We start from the raw sequence: 19,725 nt of genomic DNA on the forward strand, positions 1-19,725 counted from the left end.
CAATGTAAACGCAACATTCAGTTTGATGAACTTGTGAAGAGCCATGAAAGCAACCATAATCCTCGCCTATATCTTTGTCTTGTACGAAGTCATCGACCCCAATATTTGCCACTTCTTCTTTGTTATTGCAAATGTCGCAATGCAATCCTTAAAACATATACGGTACCCGACTTTAGGATGCTCCCTAATGTATGTTGGAGTTTCATAAAGAGAGTTTCCTCTAGGCCTAATAATCACCTTAGCCATCTTCATAATCGCCGATAGAACCGCATAAAAATGACAACTGATTGTTTCACCCGAATGTTGAAAACGCTCTTGTACATCTCTGTTAGTTTCTCCATGCCCTCGAATATTGACAAACATTGCAACCATCTCAATAATATTTGTCTTCTTCGATCGTTTCAATCCATAATCATCTTTCAACACCCTGCACAAACTTTTAAATGCATTTACATTCACTCTAAACGCTTCATGACACTGTACCAGATTGCCATTAAGCACTTCTATCACCTAGTTGTAGCCATTCAATTCACTGGTCCTGCATGGTATAATGGCACCCCGAGATGAGTTGTACCTGGAACAGTGCCACTTTAAGTAGTCAGATATTAGAGAAATGGTTTGTAGCTTCACAGTGTCAATACCCTCATCACTGTTATCACTATCATATTTCATGCATTCATCACTACTTTCACTATACTCCGTCCTTTCATTCATATCTGTCATATAAATTGCGAAGAGGAAAAATAAATTAATACATAAATTTAGGGCCATTAAAATTTATAACAAATTGTTCATTCTCAGTTAACATGAAAAATCCGCATTTAAAACTGCTCTCTTGAAGTGTAGCAATAGAAATGTACTCAAGTCATTAACAATAAAAATAACAAACAGATATGCGAATCCAAAGAAATATACTAACTAACAGATGCTCATTAAAATAAATTCAGAACAGTCGATAATTAGTTGACTACTAGCCACTCGGTCCGAAGCCATTGCTCTTGTTGTAGAGCCTCTCAATGTAACCGAAACGGGAGTGCTGGGGAATAGCAAGAAACAAACTCCGCTGATCACGAGAAGCGAACAACTCAATTGTGAAGTAATAAAAATGGGGGTAACTTTCATTTATGTTCAGCTCCAACAAAGCTTGCACGCATTTATCATAATTATCAAGCTGAGTAGTCAACTTCTCGTAGTACACCTTCTTTGATGCAAAATAAGCACGTTGTTCCTCACTGGTGGTCTGCTTGGTAACATAGTATGAACGCCGCTCAGCGATTGCACTTTTCAGACCGTGGCAGAGATCCTGAATCTCAGGTGGGGTACTGTCAGCTTTGGAGTTCTTCTTCCTCTTACAACCTTTATTGGTTGAGAAAGAACCCTGCTTGGAACTAGCAGCATGTCCTGTACTGCCAGCTTCTTGCAATGGGGTTGTAACTCTGTTAGAAGAAGAGCTAGTAGAAAGGTCATCGCCAAGGTTCTCCACATCTACATGTGCGATTGATTGTGGAATCTGGCAGCAGTCATCATCACCATGAGCTTGTGAAAGAACCTCATCACCAGTAGCAGTGTTGACACCCCATAGCTTGTTCATCTCCTCACAAAGTGGAAGTCCATTGGTCTTAAACTTCTTGAAGTTTATGTTCTCCTGAAACAAAAGAAAAGAAAATATATTTATAGTACAATGCTTAAAGAAGTCATGGAATGTAGAAAAGTAATTGATATTAGATTTGTAAACTGAATCCGTGCGGCCAACCAGTCATCACTAGCCTCAATCAATCCAGTCGCGGAGTTAAAACCCAATCCAGTTTCTGAGTTCCTAAGTTTGTTGAACAATTGCCAATTCTGCTTCATGTTGTCATGTTTAGATTTCAATTTAACAGGTGAGCAAGATAATCCACTAACCTTCTTGAATGCTTCAGAAACCTTATCCCATTTTACTACCCCAATATTCTTCTTCTTCCATACAGTCAAGACATCAAGAAAAGTTCTTGTATTGTGTGTATCCCACTTAAACTTCTCACTGGCAGCCTCTACCAATGGTTCTTTGCCTTTTGCAGACATTTTTCATATACTAAAACTCATAACAGAGGCAACACAATAAGCTAAGCTAAAATCAATCACCATGGAATGCACTTCTTGATCAAAGCACAAGACAACATATTTTTTGTTTACATGCCAGTCTCAATATAGCCACTTTATGGTCAGTACAGCTTATACAGAATGCACATTAACAAAACATATAGTTAATTCAATGACTAAAGTCAAACACCATTTAATGCTAATATCATAACAGGGGCAAACAGAATCACCTATGCTAAACTCAATCACCATTTAATGCCCTTCTTGATCAAAAGGCAACACAAACTAATGAAATATTTACATAACGCACAGATACAAATATATAGCCACAGAAAGGGTCAGGTCCATTAATCCACTCTATATGATTCGATGAGAAAGCAAGGGTAATTGGTGAGATAAATAGCCAAATATCATAAGCAGTTATTAGGCAAGAAAGAGCCAAATAGATAGGCGTGAACTTGTGTTTAAATATTCAGTACAGACTACAGAGGCCAAAATTTGTTAGGCATCACTAGTTGAACATAGTCAAAATACATATACAAAATGAGCTAGGCAGTCCAAATATATGGTAAAAGACCCTTACTCAAACAGCAACCACTAGGATGCTCATTAACAAAAGCTCCATACAATAACCACCATACAAGAAAATATGTGAATCTTAAAATCTACAAGACTACAACATAATTTAGTAAGACTTGTAATCATAAAGGAAATTCAAACTTAAAGAGGACTGTATGTTCCGATCTAACATCACGAAAAAGCACAGCAGGATTGAGAAAAGAAAAAAATATTGGGGAATATAATTGGTACGTCCCAAAAATCTGCAGATAAAACATACATAAACCAGGCAATTCTCCGCTAGTTTTGATTGAAGTGTAACCAAAAAGTAAGAAAACTTGAAATAGAACAGTTAGAGCATTTGATTGGAGTAAAATAAAATAAAGTAATCGATTGGAGTTCTAAGATAATCACTATTTTGTCTCCATTTATCTAGTAAATTGAATTGTGAAAGCGCCAGTCCCTCCGACGCAACCAAGCAAACCAAACCATAACCATAACCATAACCAATAACCTACAGATTTCATCAACGAACCAAAGGAATCATCATCAGATGTTGATTCAAATTCCTTTGATCCATTGTAAAAGCTATTATGCAACAATATTTCGAAGCGCGATCTATAAATCTATACTAGGCAATCCATTACCACACAAATTAGGCAATTAGGCAAATATGTGAAATGAAAAGGTCCGAATGAGAACCCTAAACGATCGATCGATCTATCCACGGTGAGCGAGAGTAGGAGAGATGGACGAAGATTACCTTTGTTTGTCGAACTGGAGTTCTTCTGGCCGGTTGCGGTGGTCGTCGCTTTGCCGGTCGACTTGATGTTCCTCGCGCAGTCGATGAACTTGACTACCAGCACGGCGAAGCTTCCAGGTGAGCCCTAACGCATTTCTTCCTTTAACGATATGAGCGGTAGAATGAAATAAAGTTCAATTAATGGGGACAAAACGGAGAAATGATAGTGAAATGCTTGACAATTTTAACATTTCAAAACTAGTATAAATGCTCGTAAAAAAGCTGTACCAAACGGGGTCTAGGTCTGAGAGCATATATTTCTACAGTGTCGCTGACTGAGAAGCCGAAATTCGTGAATCGTAATCGACGGGAGGAGGTCTCCTCGACAGCGAGGGACGCGAACTCTCCGGTGGATCTGGGTTTCTTCGTAATAATTGAATTTTCTTCTTCTTTTGCTTTGTTCTCTTTGTTCATGCGAAGCTATAATTTCTTGTGCTGAATTAATTCTTCTTCTGGCAGGTCCTCCAGCTCCAAGTCTCCGAAGCAAGGCTCGCCAGAGGTTGTTTTCAGTCAGAATGGTACTACCTGATCTCCTGTAGATAATTTTCTCTTGTTTTTTTTGGGTGGTTGCAATTTTGATATTGGATTGTGAATGGCTTGAAAAAGTGGTGAAATTGCTGCCTCATTTGGGGGCGGGGACATTAAAGGTGTTATTTTCGTTTCTTTAATTCATGCATGTTGTATAAACCTAGGCTTTTGATTAGATGCAGACCCAATTTTCTGAAGGTGGTTTTGGGTGGTTCCTTTGCTGCTTGATCATGGAGACTTTGATTTACCATGACTTTTCAGCTGCTCGGAAACTAGAAGGAAATGATATGATGCAGTTGAGGCCTAGGATTCTGTGTGATCTCTGAGATGTCTTAATTTGCATGTTGCATAAATTTGATGATTAGATGAACTCAAAATCTTTTTCTCATTATTTCTGAAATGGAGATGAATTTCCACTTTTAAGTTAAATATTAGAACACGTGTTATACATCGTAATTATCCTTGAAAGGGACTGGATATTTTTCTTAGCTTGATTGTGATACATTAATCTCCACTTAGTTTCGTGAATGGAGCAATAAAGTTAAGCATCACAGCATCATTGGATCATATGAGTTCTGTTTTTAATTATTAGAAATGAAGCATGAATCAAAGCCATTAGACTGTCTTCTGAAGCTAGCTAGAATTGACTCTCACTTTCTTAACTTATTTTGCCCAAGGGTTTCGAATTTAACTACTGGAACTTCCTTAACATATTTCGATTTTTGGTTTCTGAGTTTTCCATTTTTTGTAACCTTTTCTAAATCTGTGCATACAAGAGTGAACAATGAGCAATTTCAACACAATTTTCCTTACTCGCTCTGAGAACATGTGATATTTTTGTTATGTTTTCTTTTTTGGGTTCTCAATGTTGACCTAATTGATGCTCTGAATGTTATGCAGGCAATGTATATCAGAGTAAAGAGAGTTAAGACAACTTACTTTATTCAGTGTGATCCAACTGAGACAATCCTTGACATTAAGAGCAAATTACATACCCTGATTGATCAACCTGTTAATGATCAGCGTTTAGTATTGGCGGAAACCGGGGAAGTATTAGAGGATTCAAAAACATTGGCAGATCAGAAGGTACAGCCCAATAATTAACTTTTATTTTCGTTTGCCTGATTTTGGCTTTAGAGAAAACATGTATAATTCCATTTTCTCTTCTTGCTTCCTTGAAGTGATCTCAATTTAAAAAGAAAAAAGAAAACACAGATCTCTTTTTTTTTCTTTTTTCCAAACAGAAAACCAAAAATAAAAAATGTTGAGCAAGAATGTCTTCTGTTTTTTGTTAATTAAAATATAATGCAAACATTTTTCTGTTATAAAAACTGTACTCGTTTTCTGAGAAATGAGAAACTAGAAATGGAAATTCTTTTCAAGAAGTGAAATCTAGGAAATATCTTTTCTTAACTAAATGCAATTTCTTTTTGCATGTTAATATATGTTTCCATTTTCTTTCAGGTTGAAAATGATGCTGTAGTGGCACTGACTTTAAGAAAAGGTTTCTCTCTTATCTTATCTTGTTTCGAGGCATGAGAACTACTTATATTCTACCTGGCATTTGTTAGTTTTTTTCGTTCTTTTTGATAAACTATTATTGTTAGGTGAAATGGCAAAACCCTATATATAGGAGTGTGCAAGAGGTACCATAGAATACGTTGCATTTGTACACTTTATGTTCAGGGTTAGTGATGGGATTGAATCAAAAATGAAGGTTACACGTTTGACACTGTGGTCCAACACTATCATTCTCCCAATTTTATCAGATGTCCCCAAAGGGACACTACAATTCTTCCACTTTGCGATGGAAACAATGCTTTTACAGTAAAGCTCATGAAAGTTTGATAAACTTATATGTGAGAATGTACAGTAATAAGTCTAAGAAAAAGAAGGGGAGGTGTGAAGAGCTCAGAAGCAATGGATTGCTTTTCTGGCAAGTAGAATAACGGAGGAAGGCTTTTGTTTGAGGGATCATGAAGTGTATAATAGATCATAGATGGATCAAAATACTCCTCTTTATCACAACAACTCACCCATAAGGTTTGCCTCTGCTACCAAATAAATGAAGATTGTCTCATAGTTACTTTGTAGTACTAGTAGAACAGCTCCTTGAAAAATTTTATTGACTTCGAGATGACTTATGAACTATGATTGACGAGTAATATGTTGATATATTCCCAAATGGTTCAGGTAAATAATTTTTCTTTTGGAACACACATGGTAGATGTTCAGACCTTTCTCTCTTTTTTTTACTTGACGAATACATGCATTAGCAGCTTTCATCGACACCTTTTGCTTTACCATCTACTTTTAAACTTTGCAATCATTTAGGACGTGATTATTTTGAGGTTTTCCTAATGTCAAAAATTGTATTTACAATACATGTTCATCATCATCGTCGCCTTTATCCCAAGAAATTGGTGTCGGCCACATGAATCCACATGAGAAATGAGAAAATCAATTTGAATCTAAGCAATGGATTCTTCTTCTCCATTTCTATTTTGGGCTACACTCTCCACTAATCCTAAAATACTCACTGAATCCAATTGGACATATCAAGAAACTCTGGCTCGTCGATTGACATCTCCAATCTAAGTCTTTCCTTCTTAACATCACCATTTACAATACATGTTGCATCATCAAATTCTTAGCGCATTTCTTGTTTCTGTTTTCCGGTAATGGACAGCCTATGTGAAATTGATAGGAACTTGATTCTTTCACTCATCAAAGCAATGATACTTTTCATTTACTCACTTTCCATGTATTGCTTATGAATCCAGCCAGCTCTTCCTGGCGCTAGAATTTTAGTCATGATATCTGAAGGATAATGTTTTACCTTTCTTATTCTGTATTCTGTATGGTTCATAAGGGAACTATAAGGATCGCATGCTTATATATTTGACTGACATATGATAGTCTGTCAAGCTGTCTCTCGATGAAAATATGAGTGTTAAGATTTGTGATGGTTAGAACTAATCCCCTTGATTCCTTTTATGTATATTTTCTTGTGCTTGTCTGGACTGCCCCTTGAGAACTTCTCCTTTTCTTGCTTTCAGATGATAACGAGTTCGAGGAAGTCAACATTGAAAGACCAAAAGAATTCTATCAATCACGCGAAGCAGATGGTGGAAGTTATTGAAGCACATGCCTGTAATTGTAGGTCTAAGCTGTCTTCATTCTGCACAATTAGGGTCACCATCCGCCCTCATTCATACAACGCTCTACGAATTATGAAACCTTATTCGTACCATGACAATTGCCATTGGAATATGTAGTTTGATAAATGGAGTTTGTTGGGTATGGCCGTGGAAATTTCTTTGTTGTCTGTTGCAGGCTAAGCTGCTCGTACACAGAAATTCATCTGGAACGCTTTGATAAACGTTAGATCATCAAACCTTTTCGATGGCAGCCTATTACATTAGAAGCTATTGTTTTAAAGCTTGAAGAGAGGCATGGTCTTTTCTAGGATTTGCATGCACTTGGATAGCATTATAAACCATTTTTTTTCTTCTCAAAATCAAGTGTGATAATGTATGGTTTTTGGATTCGCTTCATCAACGGTATGTGTTTGAATTTAATAGATAACCCCCAGACTCCTGCTGCCGCAGTGTTTGGGACAGATCAAGGGCTTTAGAGCTCACGAAGAGGGATCGACACGATTTGGGGTATGAACAGGACCAGCAGCAGTATGAATGAACATTGATGACGTGCAAAATCGGATCCGTTCCTCGATTGTTCGGGTATAAGGCTGCTCAGTTTTATTGGCGTATGAGCTCTGGGTTCTTGAGGCTGCTCAGTTTTATCATCAACCAAGTTGATGATAAGGCTACGAAGATTGTCCGGTGCTTTGGGCTCTTTCTTTAACAAATGATCAAAAAAATGAGAATGCGAGAGGTATTTAATTGGGTGGAGATCTCCTTTGATATGAATTAGGAATAATTGATTGCCCTTGAATGCAGGTGAGATATTCAAGGGTGAATCGTCTCTTGATTTCTTGCACGTTCGTTCAGTGATGTGCTCCTCAGTATCCGAGATGTTTTGATCACTTGGGGTTCCCGAAGTGATACTTGGTAAGTTGTCCCGAAGAGTTATGCCGAGATGACATGCTGGTATGGTGATTGGTCAACATTTCATTGGAGGTTACTTAATTTAAAATACGGATACCAACAATAAATTTTAAATTTCCCCAGAAAAGACAAAAGAAAAAGAAATGATAATTACTGCATGAAAACGATACCGTTTGCCAGGAATTAGGATTCCTTATCAACGGGAAGTTTGTCTTACTACTCTGTCACCTTGCCTCGCCATGTCCCTTCTACACTCACAGCTCTTCCCTCCCAACCCTATCCCGCTCTATCCCGTCCGTACACTCAAATCCCGATGCCAGACACTCCCAATCCTCTGCGCGAAGCGCACCGGCAAGCTGAGGTACCCGTCCGAGAAGAGGCAGCTGAAATCGAAGCACAAGGAGGCCACAGCCGAAGTCAAAAACAAGTTCGAAGGCATTTGGCGGCTCTCCAACCTCAGTGTTTCTGTCAAAGACGACCCCGGAAAGGACTCCTACGAAGTCTTCGATGGATTGTTACAGGAAATCGCCAAAGTCCTCAAGTTCCCGGTGAGTGAGTTCGATTACCATTCCCTGTTTGGTCCCCCGAGAATTGAAGAGACGTAGAAAAGATTGAATTTTTAATTTCAGTTTTTTTCATTCTAGTTCAATTGATTGTAGGTCGCGTCTATGCTGCCCCGGGAAGCATTTTCAGTTATTCGTAAATCCTTTGATGGCAGGAAGGTATGTTCCTGGGAATGTGATCCCCTGTTTAGCTTTGTTTTCTTTTGTATGTGTGTATGTAAAAAAAGGAGTTTGAGATATTAGTTTTTGCATGTTTTCTTTCCTACTAAAATGGGAGTTTAAAATTTTAAATTTAAATGAAGGGTAACATCTCTGGTTATGTATCATTTTCACTAGATTATATTCTTTTTCTAACTTTGTATAAATCTCTGTTGAAAGAGGGAAAGTAAGAATTTTGAAAATGAAGCAGACATTATCTTTAGTCTTTACCAATTAATCTATTCTGTTTGCATTTTTTCAGAAGATCAAGTCACCCAAATTTGTTTATTCTGTGGACATGGACGTCGATAGATTAATTAGTCTTGAGCCTCGTTCTTGGGACTTCATTTCAAAGCTGGAGCCAAGAGTTGGGCTCATAGAACACATGCCTCGTGAAAGATTTTCAGGGGATCTGATCAGTATAACTCAGGATTGTAATAATTTTCGCAAAGCGAACGTGGCTGAAGAAAGTAAGCATGGGATCTACAATGGATCTGGAGAATCATCCAAGTGTTCAAGCATCAGAAAACCAAAAATTGCGGTTGTGGGTAGTGGTCCATCTGGCTTGTTTGCTTCTCTTGTTCTTGCAGAACTCGGTGCAGATGTTACCCTAATAGAAAGAGGCCAACCAGTTGAAAAAAGGGGGCGTGACATTGGTGCTTTGATAGTTCGTCACATTTTGGAGTTGGAAAGCAATTTTTGTTTCGGGGAGGTTATATCTTGATTAATTTCCTTTTTCCGCCTGTTATTGTTATTTGTTTTGGTTCTCCATTGCTGATATGTCCTTTTGGGTCACTTTCTGGTTTATCTGAGATATACTCTGATCTTATTTGGATGTAATGAATTATGCCCTAGAAATTGCTCGCTGTAGAATTTATTGAGAAATGAGCTTTTTGAGTGGCAACTATGGTGATGTTGTTGAAAGGCATTAAGAAATTTTGTTTTTGGATTTTATGGAGATATATTGAACTGGTCCAAAGGTTAAGATTTGTTATCATTAATGGTGGTATAAAAGAGAATTGTTGATAGCAGCTCTTGGTGGGTTTCCATCAAAATTGTACTTCTGCTGTTACTTTCATAATAAAATGGTGAAGAGAAAAGTTGCAATGCATGAGTTAGATAGATCGTAGTTTTTCAAGCAACAATTAGAAAAAGGAGAAAGGAAAGATCTCAGTTTGATGTTGCTTGTATATCAACGAGTTTCCACATTAAAATATGTTCCTGTCGATTTGTTCCTATTGTTTCGTCGTCATAAAAGTTGTCTACTTTATGTATGTTAAATAAATTTATCTTTCTATGAGTTGCCAAGTGATATTGAGAGACTTATTCATGGCAGGGTGGTGCAGGTACCTGGAGTGATGGAAAGCTGGTAACAAGAATTGGAAGGAACAGCAGTAGTGTCTTGGCTGTTAGAACTTTTCCTCTATCATAGTGATTTAATACTTGATGATGTATTTGGTTTCCATTTTTATCATGGTTTAATGTTTTTTAATAATGTCTTTTAAACTAGTTATTGCAAATTTAGTTTGACCTTTTTTGCGTGTTTTTTTTAACATTTTCTTTGAGTGTTAACTTGTAACTTATGGAGATAAATAAGCTCTTAGTGTATGATGCTGTTGCCCTATTGTACAATGTTAACATTTTTTGGATGCTAAAAGAGCATAAGTACATAATTTCTTATTTCTACTTTTCTAGTAAATTGTAGCTTTCCCCATGCTAATATTTCCACTGGTATGGGTATAGCTTTAAATTCTGACCTTTTTTGCGTGTTTTTTTAAACATTTTCTTTGAGTGTTAACTTGTAACTTATGGAGATAAATAAGCTCCTAGCGTATCATGCTGTTGCCCTATTATATGATGTTAACATTTTTTGGATGCTAAAAGAGCATAAGCACATAATTTCTTATTTCTACTTTTCTAGTAAATTGCAGCCTTCCCCATGCTAATATTTCCACTGGTATGGGTATAGCTTTAAATTGCAATATATCTGGTATAGATTAAAGGATGAACTAGTTGCCTGTGTTTGAGATAAGGTTTAGATGATACTAGTTATTACATATTAGTTGCTCTATATGTTGACTTGGAAATGGTTCTGTTTTAGGTTTTGAAAACTCTAGTACACTTTGGAGCTCCAAAAAATATTTTGATTGATGGGAAGCCTCATTTGGGAACAGACAGATTGGTTCCTTTGCTTCGCAACTTTCGAAAACATCTAGACGAGCTGGGTGTGAGTGACAGAATCTGCTGCTTCCTATAGAAACCGTTGCATTTATTTGAATCAAGTGTTTCTGAATTCCACTTCTGATGTTACTTATTCCAATGTGATTCAGGTTAGTATAAAATTTGGGACAAGGGTTGATGATCTGCTTACAGATAATGGACAAATAGTGGGGGTTAAAGTTTCTAACTCACAAGACCAGTTACTGATGACTAGCCAGAAGCTGGGATGTGATGCTGTTGTTATGGCTGTTGGGCATTCTGCACGTGATGTATATAATATGCTTCTTTCTCATAATATGGATTTGGTCCCAAAAGATTTTGCTGTGAGTTCATCCTCTCTCATATATTTTTGTATTCATTGACCAATGTCTTGTTCGCCTTCAGTGGTTTTACATCTCTTCAATTCACAACTTGCACATGTTATTTTCCCATACCAGTTCTGACAGTGTCATCCACAAATTCCAACTCTAATTGCGTCTCATCAATTGTACTCGATCTAGATTCTTTGGTGGTCCAAAATCAGTATTCAGTAAAAGTATACATGATTCTTTTTAAATGAGTGGATTCTGAGGCATGGAAAATTTATGAACATTTCCTATCTGAGGTCTGGGCGAGTGATCTTGTAGTCAAAGCTAATTATGTTATTTCCTCTACATATTAAAAGGTTTAAGTTATACGTTAGTGATTTTTGTGCTGCTTCTGTTCTGTATGTTACTATGTTCATCTTATTTGTTTGTATGCAACAACAGTGTCTCAATTGTTGTAGATGATGTGGGAGATGCTATTTGCCTGATAGTGCCTTATGGCAGGCTGTTAGTCGCAAATGTGCTTAAGGAGCATCACTTGTTCAGGTGGTCAAGCTCCAAAGCAGCCTGTCTAAGAGGCAGTGGTTCAAATCTCGGCATCATTGAACAGTTAAAACAAAAGATGAAAAATGGAGTGAATCTGACATTAACTCGGTTTGGCCATGCAAATTGTATATGCGAGTGCACTATTGTTGGAAATTGTAGAATTGCTTACAAGGAACTTCTGGAATATCAAATGTGTTTGAAAGAATTGTTGCTAGGATTAGAATCTTTGACCATATTGTATTATGAGTTTTCTGATTATGATGGTTAGTATTTGTTTGGTATCTGTTGTGGCCAGAAACATCTGGTTTAGAGATGATCAATGCTTGGTCTGTATGACAGAGCTTGAGCTCAGGAATTTATTGCCATTTTAATGGCAACTTAATTTGGTGAACAGGTTGGTTTGCGGATTGAGCATCCTCAAGAAGTAATAAACAGAATACAGGTTAGTTGCATGTTCTCCTTGCAAATTTGATGTATGAATTAGCTTTAATCTTCTAGTACATCTAAGTAAATAAGGTCATTTCTGATCTATTCATCTTGTTGTGGAATCTTTTTCCAGACCTAAGGAAAAGAAAAGACAACTTAGTAACCTACTATCGTGTGATACGATTATGGGATAATCTTCCCATACAGTTTGTTTGTAAAATTAATTCAGTTTGTTGGCATGCTTTTAGCAAAAACCACTATTGGAAGCCATTTTTTCATAAGATTATCTCGAGCAATGAATGTCAATGCACCTTATCCTTGTAACAAATTTTGAATCTAATTGTGATAGCGTGACCAAGAACAGCAGTAGAAATCTTAGGGAAAACTAAGTTTTCAGTCATAGGCCTATTCAGGGCCATGGACCTGCCATACTTCAAAACTCAATAATAACATATGCAGCATTTCAACTACTGCTAAAATATATTGGCTCTAATCTCTATAATGTGTAGTAGGTCAAAATAAGGTTGTGCATTATTCTCCAAGCAGTTTGAGCTTTTACCATTATTTTCCTTTTTCTAGCTCCTCCATCCCCTCTAATCTCCCAGGTGGTTGTACCATCCCCTTCCTTGGTTGCTAAGTCTAATGCATTGATATATAATTATATATTACTTTGCACTTAATTTTTATTGTATAAATTGTTTATTTTTCTAGAACTCTTGATCTGAATCATAATGCTGAAAGAATTTCAGTTTTTTTTGCAATCACATCCAAATATGCGATTGATTATCAATACTGCAAGCAATTTGAGTGTTTACTATTAGTTTCTTTTTCTAGCTTCTCCCTCACCTCCAAATCCCCAAGGTTGTTGCACCCCCCTTCCTTGATTACTAAGTCAAGTATGTCGATATATTACTTTACACTTTAGTTTTGTCGTATAAATTGTTTATTTTTCTAGAATTCTTGATCTGATTCATAAAGTGCTGAAAGAATTTCAGTGTTTTTTTGCACTCACATCCAAATATACGATTGATTATGCCATGTAGTATGCTGGATTGGCTGCTGAGGTTCACTGCGGACGTGGAAAAGTACCCGTGGCAGATTACAAGGTTAACTATGCCAGTGGGAACGTTGGGGACATGACCTTCAATTCTGGGGATACAAGTCGTAGTTGCTATTCATTTTGCATGTGTCCTGGTGGGCAGGTATGCTTGTTCTTTTTGTACCTCTTCTGAAAAATACATTTTGCATTGTGATTGTACCTTTTTCCATAGGTGATACTGTGTGTGGGGCTGGGGGATTCGAACTCATCACCACTAGTTGGGAAATATTGAATTCTTACCACTCACCTAAGTGGTTGTTCCCTGTGAATTGTACTTGAAAATGTTTTTTCTTTTTCCGATTCTACAAAGTAAATAACACATTATTTTGCTGGTATAGAATCATTAACATGGACTTCACTCCTTGATAAATAGTCAATATAATTGATGAAATCCAAGCGAACATGTGGCCCAGTGGTAGAGTTGCAGTGGTGCAACCTAGATGTTACTTGCTCAATTCCTGGAAACAACTATAAGGTTTGCGTACATCATGTATGTCCTTGACCCCACCCACTATGAGAGCCTTTGCACTGGAGTTGATTACCTTTACCCTTTTCTCTAGGATTGAATTGATAAAGAAAGACATCTGTAGAGCTTAGCTCTAGAACAAAACAAATGGAAAGATAATTTCTCACTATGAAATCAAGTAGTTTATCCGAAATTGTTTGGGATTAAGGCGTTGATGATGATCAGAATGGATTTAGTTGAAATGACCCATTCATCAACGTTGAGATGGCTCTATGCCATGAACTACAAAATGGCAATTGCTCTGGAACATGGTTGATTTAACTAGCTGTCTTGCTCCCATATATTGATGAAATTGTCAATTCAAAGGCAAGTCTGGGCTCTCGTGAGGGTCACTCGATGGGTCTTGCATAAATGGAAACCATTGGATTTAGGAAATCATTATGACTATAAATGATTTACACTAACCTGATCTATGTACATTTGTTCATTGTTGCAGGTTGTTCTCACCAGTACAAATCCATCAGAGCTCTGTATCAATGGCATGTCATTTTCTCGCCGTGCCTCTAGGTGGGCGAATGCGGCACTTGTAGTCACTGTTTCAACAAAGGATTTTGAGGCATTAAATCTGCATGGACCTCTTGCAGGAATTGAGTTTCAGGTAGTTTAAGTCATTGACTTCTTGTTGTATTATTTATTTATTTTGCATTGTGATCTACATATTCACACCGCCTAGTCAGTTTTGTTACGATGTGTGGCAATACAAGGAATGATAGGATGAGAAACTAGAAGTCTTGATCTAGGATTGGGGTCGCACCAATAGAAGGTAAGATGTGAGGAAATTGGCTAAGTTGGTTTGTGCTAGTACAACATGGAGAGATTATTGCAATAATGCGTAAATAGAGAAACTTCAATGGGAGATATGAAAAAGGGAAGTGGTGGACCAAAGGAGATATAGATAGAAGTGATAAGGAAGGGACTTTATAGGATTAGTTGATACTTGAGACTGTAGCTTGTGGGAGAATTCATGTGGTAGATTTTCAATTTCTCATGTGGACTCAAGTCACTGACACCAACATTGTTTAAAATAAAGGTGATGATGAGATGATCATGATTTTTTGTTGTACAAGGCTCCCGCAGTGGGTGGGGTCATGTACGCATACGTTACCTGCACATAATATGTGGAGAGGTTGTTTTCAGAAATTGAACATGTGACCTTTAAATTGTGCTACTGCAAAAAAAAAAAAAAAAAAATCTAACGGGGTAAAAGCCTTGTGAAAGCATCAGTCTGCAATGAATTAATAATGCATAAACTTAATTTTAATTAAATTGAGTTTTGGCATGCCGTACTATTTTATGCCTAAATCATAGTAGCATTGTTTCAAAGGCTGATTCCTTGTTTAAAAATCATTCTTTAAATCTTGTTTATAATTTCATATTTTAGAGGGAATTTGAGCGGAGAGCCGCTGTGATGGGCGGGGGAACTTTTGTGGTGCCCGTGCAGTCGGTTACTGATTTTCTGGAAAATAAATTATCAGGTAGAAGTATTACTTTCTTTCCAGAGGTGGCTTTTCCTCTCAAGTCTGCATCTTGCTTGACTTGTGTTCTTTTGCAGTAACATCTATGCCACCATCAAGTTATCGGTTGGGTGTAAAGGCAGCAAACCTGCATCAGTTGTTCCCGCCTCATATAACAGATCCTTTGAAGCATTCAATCTCGATGTTTGACAAAGAGGTCTTCACTTTTCTTTTATTTTTTCTTTTTCATGTTATTAATTGTCTCTCTCCTAGCTTTATGGCATGCCCAACATTTCATAAGCTTCTCCTTTTCTGTCATCTTTGAAACTTTCAGCTACCTGGGTTTATCACCAAGGATGCCCTTCTTCATGGAGTAGAGGTATCCCAATTCCCATTTCTGTAGTTTCATACATTTTGGTTATTTAGTAATTGGTGGTTGGTATTTTAAATGAATTGTTCCCATTTGTGAATTGTACGATCTACATATAACCAATCTCTCAAGCTCTCAAGAATATTATTCCCCAAATATATCTCTCCAATAGTTCATCCTTGCTTACAGACTAGAACCAGCTCTCCTGTTCAGATTCCCCGCAATAGTGACACTTATGAGAGTACATCTTTGAAAGGACTCTACCCAATCGGTGAAGGAGCAGGTTATGCTGGTGGTATTGTAAGTGCAGCAGTTGATGGCATGTACGCAGGTTTTGCAGTTGCAAAAAAGTTTGATTTGCTTGCCAACGATGTGGAGTCAATTTTTGGGAAGGCTCTGGCAGCTCGTCCTGAGAAGTACTAAGAGCTGATTGGCTTGCTCTTTTAATTGGTGCTGCATAGATACCGGCTTTGTTGCAATGGGTACTATGGAGTATGGACTCCACAAAGATGAGGATAACCATGACCACCAAGGTTTGAAAATCAATTCTCAGCCTTATTTCTATTTTCTTAATGATTTTTTTGACACAGTCTATTGTCTAGTATGCCGTCATTATTAAGTAGGAAACTGTAGAACAATGGAAATGTCCTTTATTAGTAATTAACATCATCTTCTTTTGTGTATGCAGCTCACCGGATTTTCTAAACTCCTTAACTTCTTACATTGAATAGAGCTTGAGGCCAAGGCACCAAGCCCAAGGATGCCTTCACTGAGATTGCATTCTGTCGTTCTTGGTGATTATGGAAGCCATGACTATCTTATCTGCTTATGCTCTATGATGTGGAGACTGAAGTTGATCAAAGAGCACAGCTCACCCATGAACACTTATATGGGAAGTACTCTTTATTTAAGACTGTATACACCCTCAGGTCTCTAGCAATGCAAAGTTTTGTCAATTAAAGCCGATCGCCAGAAACATGGACTCCGCAAGAGAAACTTGTAATTTTTAACTTCTTTGTAGCTCCGCGACTTCATACATTTTATATTTTTAGAGTACTGTTTAGGTAATTTTTGAATAGCAGTTTCTTTGCAAACAAAATTATTCTTTCTCAAGTCATGATATATGATTCTTACTCTATTTTCCTTTTACTTTTGATTTATTAAGCTGAAGTTTTCACATGTTATTTTCTTGTGGGATTAGAATGGGAGGTTTGGCAATTATTGGCAGTAAATTTGTGGCTCAAATGGAATGGAGAGACCATACACAAGACATGAAATGATTTTTGAGATTTCTCAGATCAGGGAAATGTCTATTTTTGGATTCAGAACTGCTGTCCCTGTCCCTATTTGTCTCTGGACATGGCATTCAATGTGAAATTTCACATATTATGCAAAACCAAACAACCCATAAGTACCATAATTTACAGACAAAACAGTTCATTCATTCATTGAGACTTCCCACACCATATGTAGTTTATGTACTTTTATGCTATGACAAGACAAACATCAAATTCTGGTCTCAACCCATCTCATTTTTTGGGGAATAGAAAAAAAAAAAAAAAAAATCTTCATAGGAATGTTCAATGAATTGAAAAATACATGTTGGGACCTTGGGGCAACAGTGAGACATGGAAAGAGAATGGCATGTGTATGGGCTCGCCTGCCATGATTGTGTTTGCAAATTTTAGCACATGCACATGAGTGCATATATGAACTATCAACTAAACTAACTTCTAGCCAATTATGTTGTTGGCATCATGGTAAGGTGCATGATAGTCATGTTTTTTCAGTCGGGTTCAATTCTCTTCGGAGACATGCGTTCACAAACTGAATTTTTCATGGGTTTGTTTGGCATACTAGTTTGTGAGATGATACGGTAGGTACGATGAATTTATTCAGTATGCATCCAAAGAAAGTTACTAAAGATATATTCTTTTCAATGACTGAATATTATCAAACCAACAAAAAGAAAAGGTTTGTTATTCATTCACATAGGATTCTGCTTTCCTTATTGAGGAATCTCATCAATAAATAAAAAAGAAAAACATTTTTGGTATTTCTTCAATTAAAGTAGTAATAATAATGATAATGATACACCCACATTGACTAGTGGGCCCAAAAATAAGAAAGAAGGCCCATAACTTAAAAGTTGGGAAGTTTGCATTACATTTACATATGACTTATTAATATCAACCAAGCGAATTTTTGTCTCAATCTATGATGATAATGATGATATGATTTTAAGGTCAAAATTTGAAAGCTAATTGATTGGCATGGTGAGAGGGTCCACCATGTGAGAAGAAGAAGAAACAAAACATACATATTCAAATGATCCCAATAGCTGTAAATGGGCCTTAATTCCTCCTTTCGGCCTCAAAAGAGGTGGTCCATGAAGTTTGCTCAAGTATCATCAAAAGAGAAAGAGACTATACATAATATATTAATATTCAATTGTTCTGTTTGGAAAAACTTATTTATTGTCAAAATAAATTAATTTATATATTGTGAAAAGCAAACTAACTTGTACGTTATGAAATAAGTTGTAAGGTGTTGGGAGAGCTTAACCCTTATTTATACGTTGTGAAAAAATCTATTTAAATTTAGTTTAAAAGATATAATAAAAACTATTTAAAAAAAAAAAGATAACTGTATTGTAGTTTGTTATTTTAGGATTTTATTTTTGGTTAATTTATAAATTTTTATTAAATTTAATCTTAAGTTTAAACTTATAAATTACAAGATATTTTTATATAAATAAAATTAAAATTTTAATAATTTAATAATATTATATATACAATATTATCTAAATAAATCAATAAAAAGCAAACTTAAACTTTAAAATAAGTTTCAACTAAACAAACGCATATTATATGTTATGTACTCTCAAGTACAATAAGCTAATTTGCGTTTTATGGTAATGGTCCATACTATTTGTTAACAGATAATTAATGATGAGTTAGTACACCAAATCAAATTATAAATTAATCCCAACCAAGATAGACGGGCATTAGAGTGAAGATTTGTGGTAATGCGCTAGGTTTTAACCAAACTTATCATATTGTATGGTGAAAAATTTATGTGCGTGCATGTGTGACGGCCTGAGTTTACGCCCATTTCGGATGTATAAAGGATAAATTTGTATGATGTTGTTATCGGTTAACAAAAAATATTTGAAAAACAAATGTTACAATCCAAATATTGATTTTTTTAGCCATATACAATATTTGTATCTTTTTTTTTTCAATCTAGTTTTTTTTTTTGTTTAATTAAAAACATATATTCCTAGAGTTGCTCAACAAGAAGACAAAAGTAGTGAAATTGGACAAGCTTGGATGCAGATCTAATATGGTTATCATAAAAATGTTTCTTAGATTACAACTAGCAATGTTGTAAGTAAACATTTTAGGTGGTGATTTTGATTGCTTGCTTGCATGTGTGACCATCTTTGAGTAACATTGATAAGAATAAATACCAACAAATTTAATGACCTAGCTACTTCCCTATCATTGCAAATGCAACTTTCAAACTTGATAATTTTAAACAAGGGTGTTGCTTAAGGGATGCTAATCACCTAATCCATAGCCAATTATTCTAATTTAGTCATATTGTTAGATTTAAATTAATTTCTATCGAAGAAAAAAGGTTCTAAATCTAAGTAGGATTAATCTATCCAATTGAAAACAACGATAGACGCTCTTTGATTCCGCGATTAAAGATGTATTTTGTAACTCTTCCTAATACACTATTTTTTGTTAACTGAGAACGACACCCTTTACACATATGATACGGGTATAAACTCGACATAGTATGTTGGGTCAAAGCTTATTGCTTCCAACGGGAATCAAATTCAAGACCTTCCGAGTTCATATAGTTTGTCACTTTTGTCCTCAAAGAGATTCACTACTAAATTATCACTCAAAGTGGTTGCGAAACCTCCTAATAGGTTAATCACCCATTAATATTAATATGAAAATATTTTTA

At 36.2% G+C, this 19,725-nt stretch overlaps 3 protein-coding genes across 9 annotated transcripts; 2 read left to right on the forward strand and 1 right to left on the reverse strand.

The window, feature by feature from the left end:
* Positions 1-748: 748 nt before the first annotated feature.
* LOC119997452 lies at positions 749-3,539 on the reverse strand. Its single transcript, XM_038844484.1, has 3 exons — positions 3,401-3,539; positions 1,735-2,071; positions 749-1,645 (listed from the first exon to the last, which is right to left on the reverse strand). Exons 2-3 carry the CDS (start codon positions 2,059-2,061, stop codon positions 971-973), a joined length of 1,002 nt encoding a protein of 333 aa, XP_038700412.1. The 5' UTR covers positions 2,062-2,071; positions 3,401-3,539; the 3' UTR covers positions 749-970.
* LOC119997453 lies at positions 3,383-7,689 on the forward strand. 6 transcript variants are annotated; one of them, XM_038844487.1, is made up of 6 exons: positions 3,383-3,517; positions 3,899-3,957; positions 4,868-5,053; positions 5,432-5,471; positions 7,027-7,126; positions 7,552-7,689. In XM_038844487.1, the coding sequence occupies exons 1-5, from the start codon at positions 3,466-3,468 to the stop codon at positions 7,107-7,109; spliced, it is 420 nt and encodes a 139-aa protein (XP_038700415.1). In that variant the 5' UTR covers positions 3,383-3,465; the 3' UTR covers positions 7,110-7,126; positions 7,552-7,689. The 6 variants fall into 6 exon arrangements, with proteins under 6 accessions (XP_038700415.1, XP_038700414.1, XP_038700413.1 ...); XM_038844486.1 differs by lacking the exon at positions 7,552-7,689 and adding an exon at positions 7,304-7,524; XM_038844491.1 differs by lacking the exon at positions 7,552-7,689 and adding an exon at positions 3,706-3,788 and having other exon boundaries at positions 3,389-3,517; positions 7,027-7,408.
* Positions 7,690-7,725: 36 nt separating this feature from the next.
* LOC119997450 (uncharacterized protein Cbei_0202) lies at positions 7,726-16,893 on the forward strand. Of its 2 annotated transcripts, XM_038844477.1 has the most exons (15): positions 7,726-7,864; positions 7,930-8,585; positions 8,697-8,759; positions 9,061-9,510; positions 10,135-10,206; positions 10,900-11,025; positions 11,129-11,341; positions 12,264-12,311; positions 13,339-13,497; positions 14,357-14,518; positions 15,302-15,395; positions 15,473-15,591; positions 15,709-15,753; positions 15,934-16,277; positions 16,433-16,893. In XM_038844477.1, exons 2-14 carry the CDS (start codon positions 8,277-8,279, stop codon positions 16,165-16,167), a joined length of 2,094 nt encoding a protein of 697 aa, XP_038700405.1. In that variant the 5' UTR covers positions 7,726-7,864; positions 7,930-8,276; the 3' UTR covers positions 16,168-16,277; positions 16,433-16,893. The 2 variants fall into 2 exon arrangements, with proteins under 2 accessions (XP_038700405.1, XP_038700406.1); XM_038844478.1 differs by lacking the exon at positions 7,726-7,864 and having other exon boundaries at positions 8,444-8,585; positions 8,682-8,759.
* Positions 16,894-19,725: the final 2,832 nt, after the last annotated feature.

Source organism: Tripterygium wilfordii, chromosome 4, assembly GCF_013401445.1.
Source record: "Tripterygium wilfordii isolate XIE 37 chromosome 4, ASM1340144v1, whole genome shotgun sequence".
NCBI classification, from domain to species: domain Eukaryota; kingdom Viridiplantae; phylum Streptophyta; class Magnoliopsida; order Celastrales; family Celastraceae; genus Tripterygium; species Tripterygium wilfordii.